The sequence below is a fragment of the Leptosomus discolor genome, chromosome 1, assembly GCF_034619465.1.
Source record: "Leptosomus discolor isolate bLepDis1 chromosome 1, bLepDis1.hap2, whole genome shotgun sequence".
Taxonomy (NCBI): Eukaryota; Metazoa; Chordata; class Aves; order Leptosomiformes; family Leptosomidae; genus Leptosomus; species Leptosomus discolor.
In genome coordinates this window covers 116,799,249-116,813,449 of record NC_141391.1, presented here as the reverse complement: position 1 = coordinate 116,813,449, position 14,201 = coordinate 116,799,249, and the positions used below count along the sequence as shown (strand labels likewise).

Here is a 14,201-nt window from a genome sequence, read left to right as displayed (position 1 = left end):
GCTGTCCTTTAGGGTAAATAAAAGCAGCAGGGCCCTGTTGCCAACTCACACACATAGTATTTCCTGGTCAGGTAACTAGAGGGATGATGCTCATGTTGCTTGTGGGGCATTGCTTTGTTTGGGTTATTTCAAATTTCTAGAAATTAATTTAGTGAAGAGTGTTAGAGGACTGAACCTGCTGGCCTGCTAAGCTGCTTTCTCCACAGAACAGGCCCTGCAAGGATGGGGTGCAAGTTTTTGTGGCATTCATTTCCTTAATTAACATAAATTTTTAGGAACTAAATGGGGATGAAAGAGAGAGAGGTATGAAAGAAAGGGAACATTTGACAACTTTGATTGTCACTGTCTCCTCTGAACCTGTGTAAGGAAGCTGGTTAATATCTGAGAGGTGGGTTTGTAGCACGGTCATTCATCTACAAGGATCTGCAGTCACATCCCCTGCCTCTGCCCTTGTGCTCATTTTATGGGCCTCACAACTAAGAACTGGGCAGTCTTTCAGTTCCTGTCCTGCTGGACTCATTTGTGAGTAGCTCATCACTACTACAGGTCCCACATGTGGCCTCATTCCCTAGAGGTTATTTCTGGCTGATGCCCTGTGAGCCGTGTGCCTGATCTGATGCATAAACATGGGAATATCACTGACAGAAATGAAGGATTGTGGTGGTGAGGAAGAGGAGAACAAGAAGAGAACAACTCCAGCTTTCCCAGTTAAGATTAACAATGCCAGTCCACTTCTGACATATCTCCATTTCCTTCAGCAGCTGGAGGAATGGAAAAGGAAAAGTTGCCCGGGAAACACTCCTATTTTAAAAGGAGTTAGTTTTGATGAGGTGTTGTGAAGGATGGGCTGGGGGAAAGTGGCTTACCAAGGTTGTATGACTACAAAGAATTATATTCATTTTGGCTTGAAAGCTCAGCTGTGTTCAGGGCTGTGTCCTCCAAAAAGACATTTTTCAAATCAAGAGACTTAAGGGAAGATTAGCAGCTAGCTGTTCTTATTCGCATCATTATCCAGGTGACTGTATTTACTGCTCTCACTGCAGCATGCTGAATTGCCAGGGTAATGCTGCAGAGTAACAGCTGTAGAGTCCTAGAAGTCATGAATTTGTCACACTGTGCGTTGCAGTAACCTAAAAGCGTAACATTTTTGAGATGGGAAGGATGGGAACTGTCATTCAGGCTCCTCGTCTCATTTCCAAACCTGACCACCCACTCATGTTTTCCTCTGGGGAAGGCCCTGTCTGGAACAGATACTAGAGCCTTGCTTAGCATGAATTCTTGGGGGTTTTGTGATGGGAGCGGTGGGAGTTCACCTGTTGAATAAATCCATTCCGCCACATTCCTCTTCTGTAATAAAAGTTTGCCAGGTCTTTTCTGGCAGTGGCTGGTGTTCCCCAGCTCCGCCGCCTGGAACGGCTGCTGCCTGCGGACGGGGGTGGAAGCTGCGCTTCCTTAGTGGCTGACTGCCATCTCGTAACTGTGCGACGTGCTGAGCCATGGCCTGTTGCTGCTCATAGCACGTTTATTAGTCATCCTCACTTCGCAGAGGGATAGCACCTCTGTACGGTCCAAAGGTTCTCACAGCAAGTGTCGAGCCAGTCTGTAGCTCGCTGTAGCGCCAGTCGTGTGCTGTCTAGCTCCGAACAGCTCTGTCTCTGCCGTAATGGGAGCCCTCTTGTGGAGGGCTCTGGCAGGTGATCCCCGTTTGGCTCGGCTCAGCGACATGCTGGCTTATATTTAGGATTAAAAAGAGTCAGTAAAATCTTTTCTTTGTGTCCCGCAGGTTTCTTATCCTGTGTATTCTGCACTGCAGTCCCCACTGTTCGTTGTACAGCAATGCTTATTGCGTTGACCCTTTGGCCCTCTGAAAGTGGATGACAGCAGTAGAAAACTCTGCTGAAGAAGACTGACAACATAATCTTGTGTGAATGAACACAAAACCCCACCTACGCCACAGAAGGTGTGGCGCAGTCTCATTACAACGGGCTCGCTGGAATTCCAACTGGGAGGATCCTCCGTGTTCCTTCAACGGGGCAGAAGGAGAGTGTTGTCGGCATTGACGCACCAGTTCCAGAGTTTGGGATCCTCTGGCTTTGATGCTGCCTCTATGAAAACCAGGGGGCCTGCAGAGCCCTGGCAGGCAGCCCACACCCACCTACCCCTTTAGGAACGCAGAGCTGGCCTTTGGGAGACCCTAGACCCCAACACACAATCTCAAGTCAGGCTGTGCCTCCACGTTGCGACCTGGAGCAGCTAAGACTTCTTTTATATTCAGCCTCTCACAGGTATCTGCCAGTACTGTTCTTTGTGCTGGAGGACTTTGGATTTGGACTTGACCATTACGGATACACATCCCTTCTCCTCTATAGAGGCAATAACGCACTCGCTTCTCATGAAGAGGCACCTTGAGGTGGGACTATGTGCCTCATGCTTATTTTCAGTGCTACGAGACTCTTTAGGGAATGATAGGTACTGACGGCGCGCCTAACAGCTGACTAACATTGCTTGTCTGCAGCGGTGGCTGAAGTTCTCGTAACGTTTCTCTCCCAAAAGGACGGCCTCACCAACCCGGGTGCCAAGGTACAGCTCCTCCGTTAACTTACCCAGAGGTACGGGAGCACACCCGGCACAGCGCAGCCCGCCGGTGGTGCTGCGGCTGAGCACACGCCCATGCACACCTTTGTGCATGCACAGGCACAAGCTTTTATACGCCTGCCTTCCTGCCCGCGCTTGTGAAGCCCCGCTTCGATCTCTAACACCTGGTGGCGATCTCTCTCTCTCACACGTGGCTGCTGCAATGGGGTGCAACTCGGGGCCTTGCTTTGTAAACACGGGTCTGCTTTGGTTTGTGCATCTGCCCAGGAATGCCCGTTAGGCAGGCTCTGCCGGTGCTTGGGACTCTCACAGCCACATAGGGATTTACTTGGCGCTGAGCGCTGCTGCTGCTTTCTGACAGCGTTCTTTCTACCCAGCCAGGACTTGAAGGAGGTTCTCTACAGGATGCTAACATTGGATGCGACTCATCTAATCTGGGTGACATTCTTGCCTACCGTGTAGGACAAAGTGGTTTCTCATTTTGAGGGGAAAAGAGGAGAAAGCCCCATGCCCCAACAAGCCATCTAAGCAACTCTGCATGCTAACCTAACTCAGCCCTGTCTGGAGTTTGACAGGGTTGGTTTTCGCTTTTGCTCTATCCCACTGCAAGCTGTACCCCTTCCCTTGCTGCTCTATCCACCTGCAGTTAGCAGGGCAGACCAAAATCTGAAAGCACACACTGTCTGCTTTGTGGGATGTTTTGTGGCTTGAGCTGTTTATCTTGCTAGGATATAGCAGAGAAATATTCCATCCACTTCACTTTTTTCTAGCAGGTACATATTGAGAGAGAAAAATTGCTGGAGAAAATAGGAGGACTAAAAGCAATTTGTAGAAGACTGAGCTATGGGAGGCTCAGGGATCAAGTCACTAGTAAAAAATAAGACACTGCTCCCTTTCTACTCCTGCAGAGTCACGCTGCCTCATCAGCTTTTTTCCTGCTTTCCAATTGTATGAAGTGAAATGGAACTTCAGAACATTCCTATGGAGGGATTTGTGACAGAGAACAGGAGATAAAGTGGGCAATAAGGAAACGACACTCTCTGCACTTGTGCATTCTGGTTGCAAGCAGAACATAGGCGATGCAGAAAGCAGCGTTTGTAAAAGGCAGCCTGCCCTTATTGCAGGACGTGGCGTACGGGCAACGGTGTCTCATGCTTTTCAAGTTTCCTTTTCTTTCATCTACGCTTGTTCTTCCCAGCACAAACTTCCCAGCTCCACACCCTCTTTTTGTATTTACTTTGCTCATTTCCAACACGGTGCTTCCTTCCCTGCTACAACCACGATGCATTTCCACCTTACCAACCACACCACAGCTCTGGTGGTTGCACCAGCACAACACTTTCCCTCCGACTATCCCATGCGCTACTTCTGCTCCGGACTGATGATTGCACAGCCTCCTGGAGAAGGGTTTGCCTTTTGCACTGTGCCAAACCTTGCTATATCACCACAGGTTCCTGTGACACTTCAAGTAACTCCTTCTAAAGGAAACAAGAAGTTTCACTGACAAATACATCTAGCAACTGTTTATATTTTTGATGGGCAGGTTATTCGGGTAATTTCTTCCTTAAGCACTTATACTATGAATCATGTTTTCTATTGCCTTATGCTGTATTCAGTGGATTGCACACAAATGGTTTCTGTGAGACCTTTTCAGCTTAATATCTGGGTCTTTGTACCAGGTGAGCTGCTCTGTTATCACAGGTATTTTGTATGTAACATTTTTTCCCGAGGTTCCTCCTTTAATTGTATTAAAAAATAAATGGTGAACTCGGTTTCCTCTCCTCAGTAATGTATGATGTCTCTTCCACGTGCTGGGAAGTGTTAGGGCCTTTCAATTGTTCACATGAGCCCCAGCCACCATTTTGCAGCTGTTAAAAACATACACTGTGTAGCATCAAGGTAGGTGATGCAGCTGGTTGACAAAGCTGTAACAGGCACAGCTGGCATCAAGACAGCGCTCTGGTGTGCTCAACAGCAAGGACAAAATGGCACCCAGGTACCCAACTTGTAACTTCCATGTCTCTCCTGTCTGACAATTGGTCAGGGATTAACTGAGCAGCGTAGCTGGGGTGCTCGACACTCGGTTTGCAACAGGTCTTCCTTCTCCCTCCAGGAAGGGAAGGTTCTCTGCAAAAGCAAAATCCAGAGTAAGATGTTCTTGCTGTACCCCCTGCTACTTGTCTTTTACCTACTCTGAAAAAGTGGTGTGCTTTTGCTGTGGGGGTGGGGGGAGTGTGTGGGGGGTGAAGAATCCCTTACACTTGTTCAGAGCTTATTTTTTAAATACCAACTCTTCACTCCCCCTTTGGCCAGTGACTTTGACGAGAAGAAATGAGGAAGTGCAGTGAACTAAATTCAGCAGGAAACGGAGCAAAAAATGCCTGCTAATCTTGAGTGCAGGTGGAAGTCTGTGCTTCCCCTTGCTAACGTGCAGCATAAGGACACCTAGCAGCCCCTCCTTCCTTAGGTGGAGAGAAGATCCATGCAACTGCTACACCTTGGCTCCGCCTACCCTCCCGTGGAAGAACACCCCTGTATCAATGGTCAGACACAAGAAAATGAGTATTCTTTATACATCACATCAAATATACCACTAAATAGGAATAGAGAAAGATGACTGAGGAATGACACAGCTCAATTGTCATCAGAACTGCTGTACGGATAAGAGTGTGGGATATTGGGTGGGGATGCAATAGAAAAAAAAAAACAAACCAAACAAACCCAACAAAAAGATAAAACATTGCTGTGTAACCACAATGGCAAACATGTGACTCAGAAAGGCCTGCTATTTTGGTTTTTGAGGGGGCAGAGGACAGTAACACTACTGGCACTAATGTATGCAGAGCTTAAAACAGGAAGGGGGAAAGCCGTATCCATACGTCTGTTTACTCAGATCCTTCACTTACACATAGAAAAGGAAAATCAAAGCTGGTTGATGACAACCCCGTCACCACATGTATTCCTTCAATAGAAAAAATGGACTACACTGAGGTGTTTAACAAATAAAATGCTCATTTCAGAAGTCAGAAAACACAACACCTCCTTGGAAGCAAGTTGTGCCAAAAATCTGCTTTGGGTGGGTGGAATAAGCTCTGTAGAATTGACTGTTCATATTTCAATCAGCAGTAATCAGCTGTAACAGAGAAAAGCGCTCAACCAGAACAGAGTGACTACTCTTTTCCTGCGGGAGGAAGACCCAAACCCCCTGCCTGGATGTTAATCCGTTTATTAGGAGAAAAAAAAACTCACCACAAAGACGGGACCTGAATTCTGACCTTCTGCTTTGAGGGAAACAGTGATGGGCCTCCTGGCCCTTCTGGGTACAGACCATTAACTTCAGCCCTACCCGTAGGTAACAGCTGAGACTCAACACTGATCTCTGGTGCAAAATAATAAAGAGAGCCGGCTCTCTTCTGGCTCTTGTCTTCATTATTGCCCGGTCTGATACCACCACCAGACTTGATTGCTCGCCGGTGGTATCATAGCTAGAGCTCTTCTCATGGGATATCACTCAAATACATTTCTCTACTGCTAACATTAATTACATACTGTACTGAGGTAAAGAGCTTACGGACACAATCACCACTGCTAGATGGCTTTATTGAGTGTCTTGAACCACATTTCCCCCAAAGGCAATCCCTAATTTCCAACCTTCAAATGAAATTAAGAGGCCTTTTTATTGTTGTTAAAACTGCCCACAGTGCCATATTCCTCCACCATCACCACAAGTCAGCCTTTCTGTGGCCCCCTCAGCCACAGTTCTATTGAGGAACCCAAAACATGTCTTTTTCAGGGTATTTCCGTCCCATTACCAGCTCTTCCATCCTTCCTCAACACTGATACCCCAAGTAGTGTACGAACAAAGCGTGTTCTTCTGTAAGAAGCCTGAAGAAACCACCAACGGCAAAACCAGCCAGGCCAAGCCAAGCGGTGGAAGGGGGCTGGCGAGAGGAGCAGAACCACTCGCTCTGGTGCTGCCTCTGTTGCGCTTCGACAGCAAGTTCTTCAGGTGCCGTCTGAAGAGCAGCTTTCACCAGAGCATCATTGGCTTCTGGAATCGGTACCTTTAGCATCCAAACTATCCATACGCTCCTTTACCTTGAGTATTTCTACATCGCTTGTGTCTTGGACATTTTCAGCAGTGAAATGGGTTCTAGACAAGGCTCTGGGGCTGCCCTCACCCCTGCCAAACCTAGATGACACTTCCTAGTCTGCAGAGTCTGCATTTCCACCTTCCAGGGTGGAACAGGTTTGGCCCTTCCAAGCTCTTGTGCAGTGATCTGCATCCATGAACAACATTTTCAGCAAAATGCTTTTGCACAAGTGCATAGGATATAGCTGTGTTCGCAGAAGACTTCCATGACCCCTCGAATGACGACTTTTATGAGCAGAATCAAAATACTTTGTAGCTGCTTACAACAGAGATCTGGGGAAGACTCAGTAGCTTCTAGGTTCTCTTGCACTCTCTGTTTCGGGTCCTCCCTGGGCATTGCTTTCCATTTCACCTAAGACTTCGGTCACACTGAGCCTGGATTGCCTAACGAGAGAAGAGAGAGTGCAAGGCAATTTTATGCCTGTATCCTCCTGACAAAGGCATCACTGTAGAATCCCAGCTCTTGAAAAATTTCTTCTAGAACTGAGACTATTGGTGAGTTTTAATAAGTCGTGCAACCAGTGTCACAGCCCTTTCTCCCCAAAGCCTCCAGCTATCCTTCTTCCTTCCTCTTTTTAACAGGGATGGAAAGAAGGGAGCAATGAAGGAAAAGCCAGAGTTCTGGCCTCTCTCGATTTTGGTAAAGAAATACTAATGTGCTTGTCCTGCTGGTCTTCTCAACCACTGCAAAAGTGAAAACCAATGCAGAGTTACTGGGCCGGACTGGGGGGATGGATTTTGAACAAAATACCTCATTACAAAATACACAGCAACATCTAATGCTGGGAAGACTAAATGAGCAGTTGTGAGACTGGCATGTGAAACACACCAAAAACCAAGAGCAGAAGAACTGAGGTTTAGAAAACCTAGTGTGTCATAGTTGCTTTGAATGTCTGAATGACACAGAACTAGACACATTCTAGTCAAAGACTCAGACAGGCAGAGCTGTTCCTTACCACTCTGCTAACTTCTGTTCATACAGCTCCCTGCGCTCACGATTCCTCTTCTCCTGCAAGGTCTCACCCGCAAGCTTCTGCATCATCATTAAGAGGCCCCCTGCAGGGATCCTAGAGGAGGAAGCAGAAAAGTCACCCAGGGGACACACAGCAGTAATAACTTACCAGCTTCGGCAACAGGACCACACGGGGGCCGGCCACCAGATCAGTGGAGCGTAATGTTCCCCAACACTCACATCGCACCACGGACTAAGGCAGTCCTATGCTGCTGTCAGCCGCCAAACACGGCCTGTCTTCAGCTGTGACTCACTGTAGCCCCTTTGGTAACATATTTTGAATGTACTTACTGACAGGCACCCATAGGGCAAAGGGGTGGAAGGGTTTAAGGTGCCCAAACCACCCGGGTAGATCACCTAACCCATAATTTAGTCAGTCACCCCCCTGCTTAGCTGCTGTCCAGCCCTGGAGGTACTTGTGCATTATCATCAGTAAAGCTCCTGAGGCTGCTTCCAGGCGTGCCCACAGCTGACACCATCCTGACGGTGCTAACTAGCACATAGAAGGCTCATTCTCTTGCCCAGGCAGGATTTCCAAATTCACTTGTGAGGGTACTCACAAGTCTACTTCGAGAGGAAATCCCAATTCTGCTTGAAAAGTCAGACCGCTCCTGATGGACACAGCCCCTGAGAGAGAAACAGAGGGTCCCTCGTGCCCCAGGGAGCTTTAGGAGATACACGACTGCAAGACACACACAAAGAGATGTGCCACCTTACAGCCTTGGGTTGTGCAGCCCAACCGCGCAGCTTCCTCCTCTGCGTTTCCTAGTGGCTGCTGCTTCGCATTTTGGCTTTGGTGGAGCCTATTTTGTAAAAAAAACACGTTCACACAGATTTCTAACCTAGGGGCTGGCAGTTCCCAGGGTGCCCCCTTCCTCAAAAATGTGTCATCATGACATGCAACACCCCTTGCACACCATCTGGATTCTGAGCTGCTACAGGAGCAGTTGCTGATGAAGCTGAGAAGGGAGCCCAAAGCTCTATCTCTTACACTCCTGCCTTTAGCCACAGACAACACAGTTCCTTAAAAGAGATGTCCAACGGTTCTGCACGCAACCATTGAGCTCATTAGTGACCACATCAAGGAAGGGGGACAGGAGACATGTCTGTAACCCATCCTCACAATTTCCTATTTAACAGTAGTCAGCGTCTCCTCTAACAAGCAAATAGCAGCAAGAAAGAGCTCTATTGCGAGCACGGAGTTCCTAGCACCGAGGAAGCAGCAAAACAAAGATCAAGAATAAAAGAAGGAAAAAAACAGTTTAAAGGTTGGAAGAAATGTCATCACCATGAGGTCCCAAGAGAGATACAGAAAATCCCTCAAGGCAAGAGAGGAAGGGAAGCTTCTCTAGCCCCACCTATGATTCAGGCCTTGGTGTGCGCGGCCACCATCTAACAAACACCCTCAAGGAGTAGCTGTGCCACTCATCGGCAGCAGTCGCAACTCACCCAAATGCTGTTCCGAACACGATGCCGCCTGCCAGTCCCTGCAGGCCCAAGTGCATTCTGAAAAGGGCTCCTGTGAAGGCTAAAAAAACCACAAATCCACTGAAACCACAAACAGCCCCCCGCCAGCCATCACAGACAGACAGAGGGAGCTGCTTTGCTGCATTTTTCCGCTCCGTGAGCTTCTTTTAAACGAGCAGAAACCAAGCGCTGTGGCCAGCGGGAGGGACCCTCGCCATGCAGTCACCACGGCCTCTGCACTAAAATATTGCACAAAGCTCCTTCTGCTTCAGAAAAACTCCCCGAGAAATGCTCAGAAGTTAAGTATCTATGAAAGTAAAACCGAGCTCTCTCCAGGCTGGAGCATGATCCCTCTTCCCCTTTTTTCTCTGTTCAACAGCAGCTAATAATAGGAGCTGCCATGTAAGGCAGGAAAGATCAGTAAAACACGTATCCAGCTGTAAGGGCGATGAGCCCTGTAAAACTAACAGCCCAGGTGCCAAAAGCAGACATGCAGAACTCAGCATGAAAAGGGTCATTGATAAACAGCGCACTAAACTCTTACAAAGAGCTGAAATAAGAAGTGCTTTCCTTGCTAAATAGGTGGTTATGAGAGCAGGTTATGCATCAAGTGTTGCCTTTACCCTACACAAGCATTTTTCACCCAAAAAAACTCCAGCAAGTATTTTGAAGACGAGCAGATAACCACAAAACTCCCCAATGGTTTCAGAAATGCATCGATACCCCTCCATTAGAAACAAAGGCAAGCGGCAGTTAAACAACAGAGCAAAGTCCCAACGGCAGTCGGCAGAACAGGAAACAAAACCTGGGAGCACAGAAGCCAGAGACCCTCTTGAACCCAAGAGATACGGATTTCTGCTTGTGCGTGCCCGCTTACAACCCTGGCTCACAACGAGGAAAGCACACAAGGTTACAGCAGCCTTACCTCCTGCCGAAGCAAAATTACCGATGGTGGTTTTATTGCGGTACAAAGACAGGCCAGTGCTCACCGTGCTGCAAAGATAAGGCACAGAAGAAGTCAGCAGTTGCACATGGAAAAGGACAGGCAGCAAAACACAGTCTGAAGTAAAGCTGGATTCCATTAAGCCAGCCCTCAGGTTGCCTCTAACTGCCTTGCGGCCCACTGGCCCAGAGCGCACTCACGCCGGCCACAAGCACCTTGAGTTCTGCAACTTTACTGCAGGCAGCTGCACAGCTAGAGGCCGGGGGATGCCAAGACTCCCGGCCTGGATCTGAGATATTCTTTCTTTTCCTTTTTTTAACAAAGGATTTTTTTTTTCCATCGTATGTTCAAGGACAAAAGGAATTGAGCAATGGTCAGTCAGGCAGTCCTGATGTAGGACCCCCAGAGGCCTGAATCCGTGTGTCAGCGAGATCTCAGATCTTGTCCGACAGACAGTCCTCACCACTAGAGCCAAGTCACACTCGTGACGTCAGCAGGGTCACCTGCTCTTGTGGCATGAGGTTTCCCACCGGGGTAGGTACACCATCTCCTCCAAACACATCAGTTAAGCCCCAAAACACTCTCTGTTCTCAGTTCAGCAGCCACACCCTCCCCAGCATCACAGCAAGCCTCCTGCGTGACGTCTGCAAGCCAAGAGCAACCGTCCTGCCCTTCCCAACGCTGTGACGTCACGTACAAGGTACAACAGAACAATTTGGTTTTAAACTGCGGAACCCAAAATTCGCACAACCGCAGGACCAAATCTTTGACTCGGACTTGACAGACACGATTACTGCTGAGCGGCAAACCTTCTGCCAAAGCCCGTTTGGCAGGGGTGGCAAGAAGAGGGGACGCTCTGCCTGCAGGGGAGACACCCGGTGGAACCCAACAGGGCTATATGTCACGCCCAGGAAAAGCTAAAGAAATCCAAAGCTACAGGAAAGACAGCACACTAACTAAAGCTAGGAAGGGATACGAAACCAAAAGGAGCCAAAGAAACCAAGAGGGATTGAGGAAGAAATTCAGAAAGGAACAAAAAAATTAGGGGAGATGGAAACATGAAACAATGCCAGTCAGTGCTGCTGGTATCTTAAAACCAGGCGGGGAATTTAAACAGAACATACCTGCGGAGACAGTCAATGCAGGCTTTGGACTACACGTAAGTTTACCATTTGGAACGTCAGGGAAGAAGATACTCCTAGTTTACAAGGGCTTTACTCAGAAGAGCACGCTTAGTTTGATGCTACGTTGTCAGAAATGCACTGACACATCCGAGGGAGAAAATCAGGGGAGTGGAACACTATCTCTGTGTTGGATGTGCGGGTAGGAGGCCTAAAGGCCTAAAGAGGTACATGCAACTGGTACATCTGATGTTCAGTGACTGCTTAATAGCAAGAAGATCATGTGCAAGCATGTCAGGACAAGAACAAAGAATTGTGAGTAATGCTAGTGTGTACAAACAAGGAGTAATGAGGCACAACAAAAAGGAGAAAAATTAGCATGGGACAGAGAGCTCTTCCAGAAACAGCCAACACACGGTAACACTCTCCCAGAGAGAAATATATACACCAAAAAAAAAAAAAAAAAGAGATGAAGCAAAAGCAGAAAGAACCTGTCAAGCACAGAGAAGAACAGTATTCAAGTCAGTAACAGGATGGATGCGATGTAAGGAACAGGGCTCTTCCGGTTTTAGGTTTTGTGTTGGCTCAGCAGAAGATGTGAATGCTGGGACAGTTACAAAAAGTTTATATAAAAGATCCTCTCCACGTTCCCGCCTTACCAGTCAGACCCACTGTTACCACATCACGTTGAGCCTCAATCCATCACCCACGGCCTCTCCAGGAGCTGCCGGTACAAAGGGCTCTTTGCCACTGGTGCTTAAGCACAAGGCAGCTCTTCTCCCGCTACCCTCAGGGGACACTTACTTGAATATTGTCACAAAAGCAGCCACTCTCCAGCTCCAGCGCCAGCCGTAGCGGATGAAACTCCTGAGACCAGCCCGATGCGCAGATTGCTGGGGAGAGAGAGGAGACAGGTCACAGGTCACAGCCCGGCTTCCCCTCACCACCCCCTGGCACCTGCTGTGATCCGGGGGATTCGTGATGGGTCACGGGACCAATGTCACTTGGGAACGGCACCATGACCCTTAGGGATGAAGTTCCTTTTTTCAGAGGAAAAGCTGCTCACGTCTACCCCAGCCACCAACAGGAAAACCAAGAATTAACTCCAGTTTGTAGCATCCACTGGTCTTTCTAATCCCTGTGCTGAAACACACCTGGGGGGACGAGGAAAGCTTTCTGAGGACTGTACAGGACAGCAGCAGAGAAGAAAGGGGGGATGAACTAGAAACTAGTTCTCAATTATTATAAGTTTATAAGTATTAATAATTAATAACCACTAAAAGAACCACAATAGTAAATAATAACCACTTTAAATGTTAGGAGACCACCAAGCTCTGCAGTTCGGCACTGGTGCTTAGAAGTTTGGCAGTAAGTGGCTTTTAAAAAGATATGATAAACAGAAGCTTCACAGAAATTAAAAATATTCCAGTTAACACCATGAAAGAAAATAAATTCCCTCTTCCACTGCCTGTGGTGTAAGAGCTTAGCCCAGGCGCAGGCACGCGGAAGTCAGCAGAAGGGCACAGTGACACCAGGCACCGACACTGTAGGCTGCTACGTCTGGGCCAAATCTAAACGGTGAATCATGTAAAACGAGGCTGACTTTTTAAAGCTGGGTTGTTTTTTTTTTTTCCGAATAATCCAGGTGACCAACACTCTAATTGAAGAACAAACTCCCAACACATCTATAAAATGTCAGGAATGTTCTTTGTTGTGAGATGCAGCGATAGGCTAAAAGAATTTTAAATTATCTTAAAACAACTCACACGAGCAAGGTCAGGTGACAGCACCACTCTGACACCGCGAAGCCTCCTGCCAGCACGGCGAGCTGTAAAAGTCGGGAGCCCTTCCCGGACACACCGACGAACCCGCCGCCCAACGCCCGCTCGCAGCTGCGCGCCCCTGGGACTGACCGTCACGGGGCCGTTCGCTCTCCTCCGGGCGCCGCCGCCGCCAACCGCCGGCTCCGGCCGCGGCGGCCCGCGCAGGTGCGGGGAGGCCTCCCCGGCAGGCCCGGGGCCGCTTCCGTCCCTGGAGCGGCGGGAACACGGGCGGCTCCCCCGTGTAACCCCACACACACAGACACAGCGCGGCTCCCAGCCGCTCCCCCGGGCCGGTGCCGGGGCGTGGGGTTCGTACCACCGCATCGGCGCGGTTCTGGAAGAGCTCCCCGTGGCTCCCCTCGATGAAGGCCTTCCGGCCGTGGTAGAAGGCCGGCAGCCCGCCGTACATCCAGCCGACGAGTCCCCCGGTGAAGGCCGACTTGATGATGTTCATCGTCTCCTCCGGGTACCGCTGCCGCTCGCTGCAAGGAAAGGGCAGCGCTGGGCTCCGGGCTCGGGCGGCGGAGGCGGCATGGGGGGCCCGCGGACAACCGACCCGACCCGACCCGACCCAGTCCAGCACGGCCCGGCCCGGCCCTTACTCGCGCCGCCAGAGCTCGCTGAGCCGCTCCCAGCCCGTCTGCGGCGGCGGTGCAGGGCGGCGGAACTGCGGCTCCACGCCGACCCCCTCCGCCATGGCTCTCCCTCCCCGGCGACGGCGGCGGCAGCAGCTCTCGGCGGGCGCAGCAGCGCCCCCTGCCCCCCGGCGGGGCACGGCGCCGCACGGAACGGGGCGGCGGGAGCGGGCCGTGCGGCCCCTGCGGGAGCGCCTGCGGCGGGGGAAGCCTGGCCTCCCCGCAGGGAGAGGCGAGGGTCTGGTCTTCTTTGCTGAGGGCAACGGATCAGGGCTGGTTCAGCGGTACGGAAAAAAAAGGGAAGCGGACTGAAAAGCCCCGGTTCACGCAGGCGATTGACCAGAGGAAGTTTCCAGCCCCGGAGACCCGAGACTGGAAGCTGAGACACCCCGCGTACTAGCGTGACAGAGGAAAAACAGAAAGACATGGCTCGCCATCTTTGGGGAAACACC

At 49.8% G+C, this 14,201-nt stretch overlaps 1 protein-coding gene across 1 annotated transcript; it reads right to left on the bottom strand.

Moving 5' to 3' along the window:
* Window positions 1-6,196: 6,196 nt before the first annotated feature.
* TIMMDC1 (translocase of inner mitochondrial membrane domain containing 1) lies at window positions 6,197-13,811 on the bottom strand. The gene is made up of 7 exons (XM_086463046.1): window positions 13,717-13,811; window positions 13,431-13,596; window positions 12,096-12,184; window positions 10,153-10,220; window positions 9,210-9,288; window positions 7,705-7,815; window positions 6,197-7,132 (listed from the first exon to the last, which is right to left on the bottom strand). Exons 1-7 carry the CDS (start codon window positions 13,809-13,811, stop codon window positions 7,033-7,035), a joined length of 708 nt encoding a protein of 235 aa, XP_086319172.1. The 3' UTR covers window positions 6,197-7,032.
* Window positions 13,812-14,201: the final 390 nt, after the last annotated feature.